The following is a 13911-nucleotide window of genomic DNA, read 5'->3' on the forward strand; positions in this document are numbered from 1 at the left end:
AAACGTAAGAGTTGTTCATTCACTGTAATTGTTCTCATAATCTAAAATTCAAACTACATTTTCTGCCACTGCATTCGTCCAACACTTCAAGGTGTAGAACAAACTAAAATGCGTAAAGATCACTCAGAAGCACCGTTTACAGGTTCTTCTGCAGTTTCCTCTGTGGCTGCCTCATCCTCATCGCCATTGGCATCAATATCGATCAAATTTGCGGTTTTTATACCACCCTCAGCTTCGAGTTTGAGATAATTATCCCACTCAGGGAAAAGGTCATCATCAGAATTTTCAACACCTGGTGGCACACCTATGATACGGGCCACTTTGGTTTTGCCATTTTTCTCAAGGCTCTGTTTCCACTGGACAGTCAGCTCTGGAGTGCGGCTAGGCTTGTAAGTCTGGGCAAAGAAGACAGACTCCGCAAAACGGTTGGTTTGGACGAGGAGGTCAATGCATGCATCCACGTCAGACAGCTGCCACAGAGCAGAGAATGCAATATTGTGCGAGCCAGCCTGCTTTGCTTGCTCGGCCAGTTTCTGAAGGCCGGCACTGTTTCGACTTGACGAGTGTAGCAAAAGTAGGGATCCAAGATCTTTGGCATTAGAGTAACATTCCTCGGCTAGAGAAAGATTCCATGCTGCTAGAGCTGCGTCGCCGACGGTCTTCCATCTGTGCTCAACATCTGTTACTTTAGCGATTTCCAGTGCAATGTCAAGTTTTCCGAGCCCGAGAGCAAGGTCGAAGCGGTGTTCCTGGTCGGTAGCAACGTCGAGCGCAAGGTCTCTATAGCCCTGGCCTTCCAAGAATCGGGCAATTTTGTTCATCTGATCTTTTGGTATATCCTCCAACAATTCTGTAGCAGAGTCCATGTCACCTCGTAAGACAAGGGTTTGATACTCGACAACAGAAAGAGATAGCGCAAAGGAGACTGTTGTGAGTTCTTTATCGGTAAGATAAATTCGTCCATCCCGGGGGAGATATCCAAGGAGGTACATTGGCTGATCGAAGTGTGAAATCGTGTAGGTTTGATCACCGACAAGGTAGTTTAATCGGTTTGTCGAGTTTGTGTAAATGAAACAATCCCCAACCCATTCACCGGTGCGAACGGTTTCATTAACATCCGTTACCACCTCAAATGCAGCCTCAACGCCGTCTTCATCAGCCTGTCCAGCATTGAGTCCCGCAATGTAATCTTCTCTTGAAAAACGAAGGACATAAAAGGTATCTTCACATGCAAGGGTAACCAGTTCTCCTGATTCGGACCAATACACCTAAAGACATTGTTAGTAGTGTGAAATAATAAACGGAGGATTTTATTTGAAGGCGACTGACAGCTCTAGGCTCGACTTCTATCCTGCGAACGAGATTACCAGTTTCCCAGTCAAACATGCCAATGCCACCTTGACCCTTGACGCCGAGGAGGACGCCGGAACTTAGACCCTCAGCGTGAAAACCAACATCAAGCCCGCCACTCTTCTCCTTAAAGTTTCGGAATACCTTAACGCTGGTTGACGATTCTCGGATGGCATAGTCATTGCTGTTGTCCTTAGATCCCCAAGCAAAATCTAACGCCTGCCCAAATGCCTTGTTTCTCCAGGCAAGAGCAGTGTAGATAATATATTCGCCATCTCCGCAAACGGAAACAAATCTTCCATTGGGGGAATGGGCCAGTGTCTGAGGGTATATTTCACAGGAGCCGAGATCCTTAGTTGGCAGGGAGAGAGGTGCACCATCTTTGAGAGTTGTATCACCGCCCTTGATGACAGTAGAGACGACTTCATTGTGCCTAGCCCAGACAATTTTACCAGATCCATCCATAGATACGGCAGGCTCTTCTCTACCCATCTTAACCACCACAGCTCCGTCATCAAATCCCATGGCAATCCCCTGCTTACCCCGTTGGTAGCTAACACACCAGGCCCTTTCCAGGCCATAACTGAGAGACTGTTCTAGCCTATAAGTGTTTGCGTGCCAGAGCTTGATAGTTCCATCTTCGGAACCAGATATAATGATTGGAAGCTCTGGATGATAACAAGCGAAAGATACGTTGCTAGTGTGTCCTTCCAAGGTAGCAATCAATGCCTTTGTGGTGTAATCCCAGACTTTCACAGTCTTGTCATCGGAAGTTGTGAGAAGATACGGCTTATCGGCCTGTGGATAATACTCGACGTGGTTTACACCCTTGGTCTCGTGCGCTTCAAGGGTATAGTTAGGGTTAGGTGAGCCCAAGCTCCATATCTTGACAGTTCTATCGAGACACGCTGAAGCAAACGTGTTGGTGTGCTTGGGATTGATGGCAAGACCCATAACATAATGGCTATGGCCTTCGAATACCTGCACACACTTCCATGACTTGTCCCAATCCCACAATTTGATTGTCATATCATCTGAAGCGGTCAACACAAACGGGTGGGTTGGATGAACGGCGATCGATCGAATGTAGTCTGGGTGAGCTTCAAAGGAAATGATCTTCTCCGAGGTATTGTAATTGTATACTCGCAGTTGGAAGTCATCTGAGCCGCAGACAATCCAGTTCTTTCGCGCAATGAACCGACCAGCCCTTACAGGGACATCGGTAAGCTCGAACGTTTTGATAATTGACTAATGCAATAACCAGGTATCAGCAGTCTGCATGAGATGGTTGTGGTGGAATCAGAGGGACGCTTACCTGGGTCTCATAAGACCAGATGTAGACATGGCCTAAATATAGAATATCAGCAACTGGGGCGTATTATTACTATACCAGTGCAGTGCAACAGCATACCGCTATATAATGTCGTCAGAATCTATAGCAATCATTAGTTAGAAACAAGCCATCCCACTCCATAGGTTTATATGCAGGCTTACCCATGGCTCTGTGGGGTGGAAGTCAATCCCCTTGACTCGCTCAGAGCGAGCAAAGAGTTGTCGCTATTAACAGATGTCAGCAAGGACCTTGATCCCTCAAGCGAAGTGGCATAATAATGAAGAGAGAGAGAGTATTACTTTGACGTCGAACCGCATGTTGGTGGGTGAACGGGGGGGATGGCGGCTCAGGGCCGCTAGACTGGTAGCTCTTAACGAATAACTGATTAATACAAGAAAAAGACCGTTAAGAGAACCCGGTATTCCCCTATATTCAGCGCAGACAAGAAGTGATCAATTGGTGGCTCGCGTTCACCTGGCCAGTGAAGCAACTTGTCCACATAATCGCTATCGAGAGGCGTGTCTAATATTAAACGGCAGTGTTTCCACCAGCTGTCCTAATCGGGCTAGCGTCGACAGGCGCTTTGCCCCAAGAACTTCTGGCTATTTTATCAAAATATTCAAACTCCGCGCAAGAAGAGATACTTTTCCAGTTGATATATGTTAACTACTTTACTCAAGGGGCGCCCTGTGTCTATTCCCTTGGATTTTCCACTTCTATCCGGAGTCACATATACGTTACGTTTCAAGAAAAGTAGAGCAACTACAAATATTACCAGCGACAAATTTCATATCACTAGACAATATATACATAGTATGAAGATACTGTTGGAGACTGGATGGGAAGGCGTCTATTGTATTGTTTTAATATGTGCGCAAACAAGCGTCACAGTATCACAGTTGGTATAGTATACAAGCAAGGAAAATATCACGGCGCACAAATAAATCCCAGAGTCCAGGTTATTAAAGGCAACATGAGCCTCCTCCATTGTGGTACCGTGGAATCGCAGCATCTATAAATGATCATGAGCTGGATTCAGTTCGTTCAAAGTAAGTCCACTGGCCAGGCTTGGGCTTTTCCACGAGTTCCTCCCAGCTATGGTAAAGGTCAGCAAATGTAGGTGGACATATGTGGCACAGTTTGAGAACTTACACTTTGCTCTTGACCATCTCATCAACAAGTCTAAGTTCTCCCTCGGCAACCTGGATCACTTCCTCTATCAATCCACCACCAATCTTGTTTTCAATCTCGGAAATCCTAATGTGAATTTCGTTAGCACTAGTGCAAGACCTAGGTAAGTGGGACTAAACGTACTGTGCAGCCTCCAGAGCTGGCTCTGCCTCCCAATGGATAGTGGGAGTCTCCCGGCGGGCAGCTTCTGCTTCTGATTCCTTTATACGCTCCTCCATCTCTTCTTCACTAAGGTATGCTCCCTCCTGCTGCACTTTAGAGGTATCTCCGCCCCAAAGCTCGTCTTCCTTGGCAATATTCTCCTCTTCAAGCTGGAATGCAGCGTATGTACCATCATCCCGTAGAGCAGCCTTGTATTTGTCTGGGTTCTCAGCAACAAGAGCTCTTACTCGTTGCAGCCAGGCGTCGAACCCCGGTGGTTTCGTAGACTGTACAACATCCAATCGGTGCTTTGTAAGGGCCTCTGTCGATTTGCGATATACAGATGATTCCGGGATCGCCTTCAGTTTCTGGAGAGTTGTGGTATAGAGGTAGATGAGCGTTGGTCGAGGACTAGGGTGGGTTGAAAGGCCAGTAAGACCGGTCGGCGTGAAGGGTTCCAGATATCTTGCTGGCTTGACATTAGCCAAAAGTCGTAGAGTCGCCCTCATGATGTGCTAAAGAGCGATTCCTGCAAGCGCCGTGATTCAATTGCTGCGTCGAGCGATGCAATAGATAGAAGCGTCCTTTCGCCGTCGTCGCTGACCTTTCTACGCAAGTCGTTTCGCCCGCGTGGACTTGCCAACTCGAGCATGTCGGAAGCGGAAGAACTAGCCTGCCGGAAACCGCTTATGTCATCTTCTCTCGACGCAGGCTAGGGAAATCATCAGGGGAAGAAAAGAAGAACAAGAGACAAGCTGACGTTGACGCGGACGAGAGTCAACAGCGCAGATTCTTCGCCCACAAAACGCCGTGGGTGTCCAGGAGAACAAGGCAGCTCAGCGGGCACGAAACACAACGACGACCCTTTCCAGCTTGCAAATATCAAGTGCCCCGGGGGCAGATTTCAACTCGCCGTCTAACCTCTTCTACCGCAAAAGAAACGAGTCGTGTGTTGGAGCCTCGAGATCTCCTACCCAGGCCTTGTGCCTTTCAAGCCAAATTTGGAAGATATCGCCGGTATTGGCCTGTGTGGCCCTATTAATTCATCACAATGAGACGCTCACTATTCTTCCTGTCCGTTCTTGCGGCATCCATATCCCCCGTTTACGGTCTACCAAGTGAGCAGGCGGTAGGAAGGAGAGATGAGGCCGAGAAACCCCTAGGCCCCGATCCAATGTCAACTATTTTCAATGGAGTCACCGTGCCCCCTATGAAGGAACTTCGGGGACCAGATTTTGAGGAAAGCATAAAAGAGGATTACTGGTGCGTTTCGCTCTAAAGCAAACTTACACTCTCGTCAGACTGTGCCAGCTAACCAGTGCCTGTCCTCGTTATAGGTTTGTAAAGCATTATCATCCCGATTGCGGGCACTGCAAAGCTGTTGCGCCAATCTGGCAAACGCTATATGAATTTTATTATGTTGGTGTTCCTTCTCGCCTTGCCTCCTCTCCCTCTTGCATGGAACTAACCCCTGGCCCCAGACCTCCAACCCATTATTATCAACTACCGCGAAGAAAGCAGCCGATAACGAAAAGTCATTGAACTCCTTCCATGGTTACTATGGATTTCACTTCGCATCCTTGAACTGTGCCGCATACGCCGATAAATGTAAGGAGCTTGGTATCGTCGGTTACCCGAGATTTGTTCTCTACCATAAAGGAAAACCATTCGACACATTCTCGAAGGAAAATAAAGGGATGCAAGAACTTAGCACTTTCATCGAAGAGAAATTGGAAATGATCAAACCAGGTTCTAGGCCTCCTGGAGGGGTAAACCTCCCCAAGCCGGGCGATAAGGAGGGACAGATGATCCTACCGGATAAAGACAAGGCAGAGGGGAACTCTGAACCCGAAAAGCCAACTAAGGGCAATAGCAAGGACGCTTCAAAGGGATCAGATGATTCGAAGGGCTCAAAAGACACAAAAACCTCCAAAGATCCTAAGGACTCCAAGAATCCAAAGGGCGATAAGACTCCTGTTCAGGTCCCCACCCCCAAGAAGGAGGTCAAGGAGAAGAAGTATAATCTCTCAGGATCATCTGTTTCTTTGACTGCAGAATCATTCCTAAAACTTGTCACTACCACTCAAGATCCATGGTTTATCAAGTTCTATGCTCCTTGGTGTAGCCACTGCCAGGCACTTGCTCCTGTGTGGCAGCAAATGGCTAAAGACATGAAGGGGAAGCTAAACGTTGGCGAGGTTAATTGTGAAGCGGAGCGACGTCTATGCAAAGAAGCTCGAATTTCCTCATACCCCACAATGCATTTCTTCCGTGGAGGCGAGAAAGTCCAATATGAAGGCCTACGTGGGCTGGGTGACCTGGTTAATTACGCCAACAAGGCAACCGATGTAGTCGGCCTCGGTGTCCAATACGTCGACGCAGAAGCTTTCAAGAAGATGGAAGAAACTGAGGAGGTCATCTTCCTCTATTTCTTCGACCATGCCACAACCTCCGAAGACTTTGCTGCTCTTGATAGACTCACCCTCAGCTTAGTAGGACGTGCCCGACTGGTGAAGACTGATAGCAAGGAGCTTGCTGAGCGATTCAGAATCTCTACATGGCCCCGTCTCCTCGTGGCCAGGGATGGAACTGCCAAATATTATACCGCTTTGGCCCCAAGAGATATGAGAGACTTCCGCGCTGTTCTGTCTTGGATGCAGAGTGTTTGGCTCCCTATCGTGCCCGAATTGACAGCTACGAATGCCCGCGATGTCATGGATGGTAAATATGTTGTTCTCGGAATCCTCAACAGACAGCATAACGAAGACTTCGTCCAAAACAAACGTGAGCTCAAGAACGCAGCATTGGAATGGATGGAAAAACAGACCAAGCTATTCCAGCTAGAGCGTCAGGAACTACGAGATGCTAAAGACCTCCGGATTGAAGAAGCCGATGATCGTAATGACCAGCGCGCCCTCCGAGCTGCGAAGAGCATGCGCATCACTATCCGTGAGGATGATAAGAAACAAGTCGGGTTCGCTTGGGTTGATGGAATTTTCTGGGATCGATGGGTCAAAACTACCTTCGGCGTCGATGTGAAGAACGGAGACAGGGTTATTATCCACGACGAATCGGTGAGTGCTAGACAGCCAAGATTACATGCATTAATGGCCTACAATGTTCCATTACTAACCTTAAACCTAATAGAATCGTCGCTACTGGGACTCGTCTCCAAACGGCGTTGATATCATGCCCAGCCGTACTTCTATCCTCGAAACACTCACTCACATTGCCGCTTCTTCTCCGAAGCTCAAGTCGAAGTCCACTGTTGGCTTCTTTGAGCACATCTTTTTCACCACTCGTACCTTTGTCAGCTCACATCCTTTCATCACTCTTGCATTGTGCATTGTCACCATTGCCATCGCTTCTCTGTGGGCTAAGCGTCAAATCCGCCGAACAAGAACCGTGACCGGAAAACTCGGAGGCTCTTCCATGGGCTTCTTCCACCTAGACGGAAAGGAGAAAGGGCTCTTTAGCTCCGTTGGGTCTGGCCCAAGCAACGGAAAAGTCGATTAAACGAATGCGAGAGGGCTCTCTTCGTATTGTCCTTCATTCGATTTAACAGATAATATTATTCTTGTTGTAATATTCTTTGGACTCCAGGGTTCGACTGATGCTTGATTATCCCGTTCTTCTGTTCTTTCTGCTCTTTTTTGATACTAGGGGTGTTCTTTTCTGTTTCTTCTTTTCCCAGTTGCTATCATATCATACTTATATACCTGGCTAGCCCACTTTCTTCCTTGAGCAGGTTCTTATATCCCCCATCATAACGAACCAAAACGGCGTTAGTATGAATGAAATTGCGTTAATAGACCACGTATGAAAACCACAGAATTTCCTGGTATTTTAGAGTCTTTCTCAAAACAAAGGTCTATCATAATCACCGATGATACTTACCTATAACTTCACCTGGTCAAACCCAATGTTTGTCCACTCGTTCTCACTAATATCCTGGAAGTTCATCACACGATTGCTCCCCTTTGGCCCATACCGGCCCTGCAATGCGCCCCAGTCCCGTCCTACTGCAGTCTCGGGTCTCCATCGGAAAGCCTTCGCCAGTCTGGGGTCTAACTTTGACTCCATGACGTCTACAATGAAGGAGCCAATGGACGGTATATGTGCAAATCCATGGCCAGAACCACCCAGGCCCAGCACCAAATCTCGATGCTCAGGATGGGTGCTGATGAGGAATTTACGATCCGGGGTATCGGCACCTAGGAAAGTGGTTAATAACTTAACTGTAGTAAGGCAAACGGTAAAGAGAAACATACACCAGCATATTCGTGCAAAACTCAGCGGTCTGCTGGCTAAATGTGGCATCGTTTCCTTCAAGAACTGACGCACTCGCTGCTCAGACTCCAGTGGAATCTGCTGCCTTGCAAATGGCCTGCTCTTGAGTTTTCCTGCTTCCGTGACCCAGTTGCAGTATCCAGGGTGCTCGTCACATATCTTTAGCTCATGTTTATCTTCATCCGGCTCCATGAAGAATCCTCGTTCGACATTGAAAAGAACAGGTAAATCTTTGTAGAGTTGGGCCTCCTCGGGCGTCATTTTGATATGTGCCAGGGTCCAAGCGGTAGGTCTCAACTGGTGCTTCATATCGAGGAGATTCTCAGCGGCGGCTCCGGCACACAGAATCATCTTTGCTCCGAGATGGACGTGACCATCTTCCGTACGCACTCCCCTGACAGCTTTGCCATCTGCATAGACGAGCTCTCTTGCATCACCAGCAGGCCCAGAAATGAACGTAACTCCCAGTCTAGCAGCCTCCCTAGCGGCACTCTCCATGCTCTTGCGCGCAGCCACCCACCCAGCCCCATCCTTCTTCCACCAGCCCTTCCAACTTGGAAAGTCCCCCGTCAATACACCCTGGGGCATCGTTTCACGGAACTCCTGTCCCGTAGAGCGTGGTATCCAGCCATTAGCAGATGTCATTCCACCGCCGGAGGAAATGTCTTCTCTTGCAGCCTCCGAAGTAGCTGCGATAATAGCTCCGGTGTCATGGTAATAAGGCTGGAAGACAGGATCATTTTTCCATCCGCTCACCGTTGCCTGTGCGATGGCCTTCGAGACATAGTCTTCAGCAGGGGAGGAGTCAAGCTCAAGGAATTTGTTCACATCATTTCCAGCAGATATAGGAGATGGAAGTGGGTATTTATCTAAGACTTTGATATTTGTGTAGCCTCTGCGGACAAGATGGAGGGCGGTGCTGATGCCCCAGGTTCCAGCCCCGATAATGACGATGTGGGAGTCTTTTGAAAGTTGAGACATTGCAGATTGAAATTATTAATCAATCATATGCCTCTAAAGTGCAGTACAGATGTCTCTTGTAGATATTTATGGTATATCTAGTTCATTGCTGGCATAACTGGGTATCCAACGAGTTTAATGACTGGGCTGCATGCACCTGGGTAGAAATCCATGCGATTGCGGGGAAGGGCGTGGGGGTAATTGGTTTCTATTATCCGGGGAAGATGAGGTGTCAGATAAATATTCCGCGGTAGCAGTCTGGCAGAACTCCGCTGGCGAGAAGTAGTTGTTAGTTACTTGAAGATTATATTGACATAAGATATCGATGATGGCCTACGATCACGATTTAGATGTTCCTGGGACCGAGCGGCTTTTTAACGGCAAGTCCTCTATGCATGTATGGTCACTAGTCACATTAATCTAATGCAAATAACACAGTCGAGGGGGAACAACTGAATGGCCATGCTCAGGCTGAGATCATCTTGATTCCCAAGCCAACGACCGAAGGCAGTGATCCGTTAATGTGGCCAATGTCAAAGAAATCATGGCAACTGTTTCTGCTTTGTATGTTGCATTGCTCAACACCCCTTATACACCGAACTTCTTATCAACGTCATATTAATAGGTCTATATGCATGCACATTCTCATATGGAGAGAACATGCTCGGAGCAGCATGGACAACCGTCTCGCGAGAAGCTGAGATATCCCTTGAAAATATGAACGGCGGTTCAGCACTAAACTACCTGCTTCTTGGGCTGGTCAATATCTTCTGGGTGCCAATTGGGATGAAACTCGGCCGTCGCCCAGTCTTTCTAATCACGACAACCATATGCATGTTGACGGCTGTCTGGCTAGGCTATGTTCACGGAACGGCTCAGTGGATGACTAACCTGGCCATCAACGGGTTTGGAGTTGCTGCATACCAGGCAGTCATCCAACTGAGTGTTTTCGACATGTTCTTTGCCCATCAAAGAGGGAGGACTTTATCCTTTTATCTCTTTGGCCAGCAGCTCGGCTCTATTCTGGGTATTGTTTCTTTCACCTCTCCGTGGACAATCAGCCTGATGACTGACTGACAAAGGTTAACCAGGGCCCATCACCGGAGGTATCATCTCAGATGGACCAGGGTGGAGATGGACCCAATGGACCTGTTCCATGATCTTCGCTGTCGTCCTGATTTTGCTATTCACCACCTTTGAAGAGACGCTCTTCCCACGCTTTTTGTTCGAACAGGACCAAAATTACCCAGACACAGACACCTCCCACAAGAAGGATATTGACACGACAGCATCCCTGCACGAGGTCGATAGCACCTCGGAAGTGTCCTACCATTTCCCCAAACGGACTTACCGCCAACGCCTGAAGCCATGGGTCCATTTCCCACAAGACAAGACGACGTACTGGCAATACTTCAGACGCCCGTTCATGCTCTTCCTCTTTCCCAACATCGTCATTGCAGGGGTCATATTTGCCTTTGGCTGCACGGCAGGCATCGTCTCGTTCGGCACCATTTCCCGCATCACCTCCGAACCACCGTATAACTGGTCCACCACCTCCACGGGCCTTATCTACCTGGCCACTCTGGCGGGTAACATTGTTGGGTGGGCAACAGGTATGTCCAGTGACTTTATCGTCATGCGCCTTGCACGCCGCAACAACGGTATCAAGGAAACGGAAATGTGCCTGTGGGCATTATGCGCTTCCTTCGTCTACGCTGCTATCGGCTACATGCTTTATGGATGGGGAGCGCATTTTGGCATGCATTGGATCACTATTGCAATAGGCTTGGGCTGCATGATTGCGCACCAGGTATCTGCCTGCTCTGTAGCCACAGCCTATGCTATGGAGTGTTTTCCGGGAATATCTGGGGAGTTAGTAGTGGTTCTCTCGATATGTTCATCTGTGATTAACTTCCCACTCTCCTTCACGGTGCAGCAGGTTGTCGATACGACGGGGTTTGGATATGCGTTTGTGTTTTATGGGTTCTGCGTGCTAACGTCCATGGCCGCCGCGATCCCCGCGGTCATGTATGGAAAGTCATGGCGTCGTCGAGCTGCTCCGAAATGGCAAAAATGGCTTGCCGAAAGAGGCCGCGTCGACTAACTTGCGCCTTGCCTGGTGGGTGTACATTTCAAGCGAGATACTTTGTAAATACTCCGTACGTGCTTCGCAAAAATATGATTCTTCTATCAGGATCAACGACGTCAACGACTTTGGCGTCTCGAGTGTCGCGGCGATTCTATTGGATTGTGGGGAAATTAAGGTTGCTTACTGCATATATTCCATTTTCATTGGTCTGTTCCTGAAATTATGACGACAGTGACTGGATGACGCGTTACCTTACATAATATTGGACCAATGAGAATTCTTCAAAGCCGCGGTATAAAATGCGTCTAGACCAACCATCCTTCCTTCTTCTCGGACTCCACTTCCATGCATCTCCATTATTGCCTAATTAGGAAATGATTTACCTGAATCAACATCTACAACATCTACTTATATCAACACCTACGTCTATATCAACATCAACATTCTTCATATACATTGGCGGTCTTCTATATAAAAGACATGGACGCAGAGCGTACTCAGGATCTCACGGAGGAGAAAGGTCTCGTGTTGAGCAGAAGAGCGTCTTTGGAAGCAGTACGAGCAGCACGCAGAGAGGCCGAGTATGGCTCTGACAAGTACTGGAAGCTGCTGAGGGATGTGCTGGAAAAATCAGCAGATCTGTCTGAACAGGCATGGAACCTAAGGGAAAGATTACTAACCCTTCATCACTACCCCCAGGGGGGTCAGCATGCTTATAGACAGAGCGACAGCGCATTCGTTTATCACAAGGAGCGTCTAGATGCGCTGCTTCAGATGATCGATAAGAGACAACTAACACACAGAGCGAGGGAACGGATGTCACCATCTCTAGAACCGGACATCAGCCCCATCGCACAAAGACTTTTCATTGAGCGGGTAGTAAACACCAGGAATGAACCAAAATGCCCACGCCGGTCGTTTGTGACGGATATCAGGGTGGCCTACGGTAAAGCCACGGTCATGGGACGATCGACAAGCTGGTGCTGGTGTACAATAAGGGATAGACAGGTCCCACCCACCGACCTGAGAGCGGTGGAAATCTTCCCGCACTCGCTGGGTCAGCAGTGGATGACCTTCATTTTTGGGCCAGAAGCAAGGGGGCAACTATACACTGTTGCTAATGGCCTCCTGCTGCCACCAAACCTGGCTGAGCAGTTCAATCAGTATCGAGTCACGTTAGCACCCACCAACCATAGGTGGAGCGACAACGGTGATCCATGGACCTGGAAACTCGTGATAGTTGACGGAAAGGGCCTCTGGAACGAGATCACGGACTGCGGATTGCGCTATAGTGAACTTCATAATAGAAGTATACCCTTTCAAGATGTGGTGCGCCCCAATGGCAAGTTTTTGTTTTTCCACTACCTATGTGCGATGCTGCTTCAGGCACGCCGAGACGCGGAATATGGTGCCATGCTCGATGAATCGGGCTTAGAGGACTCCTGGACGGACGAGGGGAGAGTGCACAGTGGCCCCTATATCAGGGACACGGTGTTGGGAGGCATTGTCGAGCAGTTTGATGAGTTTGGTGTCTCGCAGACCTTCAGAACGAAAATCATGGCGCACTCCAGGCCCACGGACGACACGGAGGAGGAGGCCGTGAACGTGCTGGTCGCCATTGACCCCCAAGCTGAGATGGCCGAGGACAGTGAGAGTGAGGAGGAGGCGACCGAGTGTGTGGACGAGATGATCGAAAAGTTTTAGGGAAATGAACCATAAGAACCCAGACAACGGGAGTGAGCTCTATGGGTGAATGTCTGTTGTGATATAGCTAACTAGCTTTCCTGGTAACTCACCAGAGCTCGACAGCTACCCCTGGGTGCTTAACTTTGAGCCAGCTCCATAGCTATGATATCATCATTACCAGAGTGGACTTCCACACTTCCCGTCTACCCCGTCGCCATGCATGTAAACCAGCTAGCGCACCAGCTTTAATGCTCGACTAACGAAGCCTGTCCATGCGCATCTCTGTGGCTGAAGAAACCGAACGTGTCGCCACTCGCATGCATCAGGGCTCCTGCTGGGCTCGAGCTGGGCTCCTGCTTGCTTCTTTCTTTACCTGCCATGCTGCTCATCGCTGCTCTGCTACGATCGCTTCGCAGCCGGCCAGTCACAGCCAGCCAGGATCATCAGAGCTCGTATCAGATACAGAGCAGAGAAAAAGCAAAGGGGCGGACACTCGACACTCCATACCCTCTGTAGCAGGACTCCGTAGTAAGTAGTAGCCAGCCTGTGGCGAGCCATGTCCCAGGCCCTTGTCCATGCTCTGGGTCTCCTGGGGTCGAATGAAGCTAGCAAAGCTGCCTGCCCAGGTCTGTCCCGTTCGACCAAGCATGCGACAGGTCTTCCTCTTCCTTGCGCCGTCTCTGTCTGTCGCTGTCTCTTCTCTGCCGCTGCGGGTCGCCAGCAGCGCCACAGCTGGTTGATATTAACTGACTGCAGTTCACTGTCCCAAGCTGCCTGCTCTCTGTTGGCTGTTTCTCTTTTACTTAAAGAGACTCCCGTGCTCTCCTCATTCCTCCTATGTGCAAATAGTTCCTCCTGCGCTGTACCCACG

The 13911-nt window shown here is 48.9% G+C and overlaps 7 protein-coding genes across 7 annotated transcripts; 4 read left to right on the forward strand and 3 right to left on the reverse strand.

Annotated features, from left to right (window-relative positions):
- Window positions 1–119: 119 nt before the first annotated feature.
- On the reverse strand, window positions 120–2848 carry ARB_01336 (uncharacterized protein; the record flags this gene model as incomplete). Its single annotated transcript, XM_003012331.1, has 4 exons — window positions 120–1249; window positions 1368–2598; window positions 2666–2697; window positions 2845–2848. 4 exons carry the CDS (start codon window positions 2846–2848, stop codon window positions 120–122), a joined length of 2397 nt encoding a protein of 798 aa, XP_003012377.1.
- An 857-nt stretch (window positions 2849–3705) lies between these two features.
- On the reverse strand, window positions 3706–4524 carry ARB_01337 (uncharacterized protein; the record flags this gene model as incomplete). The annotated part of the gene is made up of 3 exons (XM_003012332.1): window positions 3706–3778; window positions 3836–3961; window positions 3998–4524. 3 exons carry the CDS (start codon window positions 4522–4524, stop codon window positions 3706–3708), a joined length of 726 nt encoding a protein of 241 aa, XP_003012378.1.
- Window positions 4525–5066: 542 nt separating this feature from the next.
- ARB_01338 (uncharacterized protein) lies at window positions 5067–7531 on the forward strand (the record flags this gene model as incomplete). Its single annotated transcript, XM_003012333.1, has 4 exons — window positions 5067–5278; window positions 5363–5438; window positions 5497–7089; window positions 7163–7531. The coding sequence occupies 4 exons, from the start codon at window positions 5067–5069 to the stop codon at window positions 7529–7531; spliced, it is 2250 nt and encodes a 749-aa protein (XP_003012379.1).
- A 381-nt stretch (window positions 7532–7912) lies between these two features.
- Window positions 7913–9286, reverse strand: ARB_01339 (fructosyl amine: oxygen oxidoreductase; the record flags this gene model as incomplete). Its single annotated transcript, XM_003012334.1, has 1 exon — window positions 7913–9286. The coding sequence occupies one exon, from the start codon at window positions 9284–9286 to the stop codon at window positions 7913–7915; it is 1374 nt and encodes a 457-aa protein (XP_003012380.1).
- Window positions 9287–9925: 639 nt separating this feature from the next.
- On the forward strand, window positions 9926–10342 carry ARB_01340 (uncharacterized protein; the record flags this gene model as incomplete). The annotated part of the gene is made up of 1 exon (XM_003012335.1): window positions 9926–10342. One exon carries the CDS (start codon window positions 9926–9928, stop codon window positions 10340–10342), a length of 417 nt encoding a protein of 138 aa, XP_003012381.1.
- Window positions 10343–10421: 79 nt separating this feature from the next.
- ARB_01341 (MFS transporter, putative) lies at window positions 10422–11369 on the forward strand (the record flags this gene model as incomplete). Its single annotated transcript, XM_003012336.1, has 1 exon — window positions 10422–11369. One exon carries the CDS (start codon window positions 10422–10424, stop codon window positions 11367–11369), a length of 948 nt encoding a protein of 315 aa, XP_003012382.1.
- Window positions 11370–11834: 465 nt separating this feature from the next.
- ARB_01342 (uncharacterized protein) lies at window positions 11835–13058 on the forward strand (the record flags this gene model as incomplete). Its single annotated transcript, XM_003012337.1, has 1 exon — window positions 11835–13058. One exon carries the CDS (start codon window positions 11835–11837, stop codon window positions 13056–13058), a length of 1224 nt encoding a protein of 407 aa, XP_003012383.1.
- Between the last annotated feature and the right edge of the window lie 853 nt (window positions 13059–13911).

The sequence above is a fragment of the Trichophyton benhamiae genome (assembly GCF_000151125.1).
Source record: "Trichophyton benhamiae CBS 112371 chromosome Unknown Abenha-G-c-208f01.r1, whole genome shotgun sequence".
Lineage (NCBI taxonomy): Eukaryota > Fungi > Ascomycota > Eurotiomycetes > Onygenales > Arthrodermataceae > Trichophyton > Trichophyton benhamiae.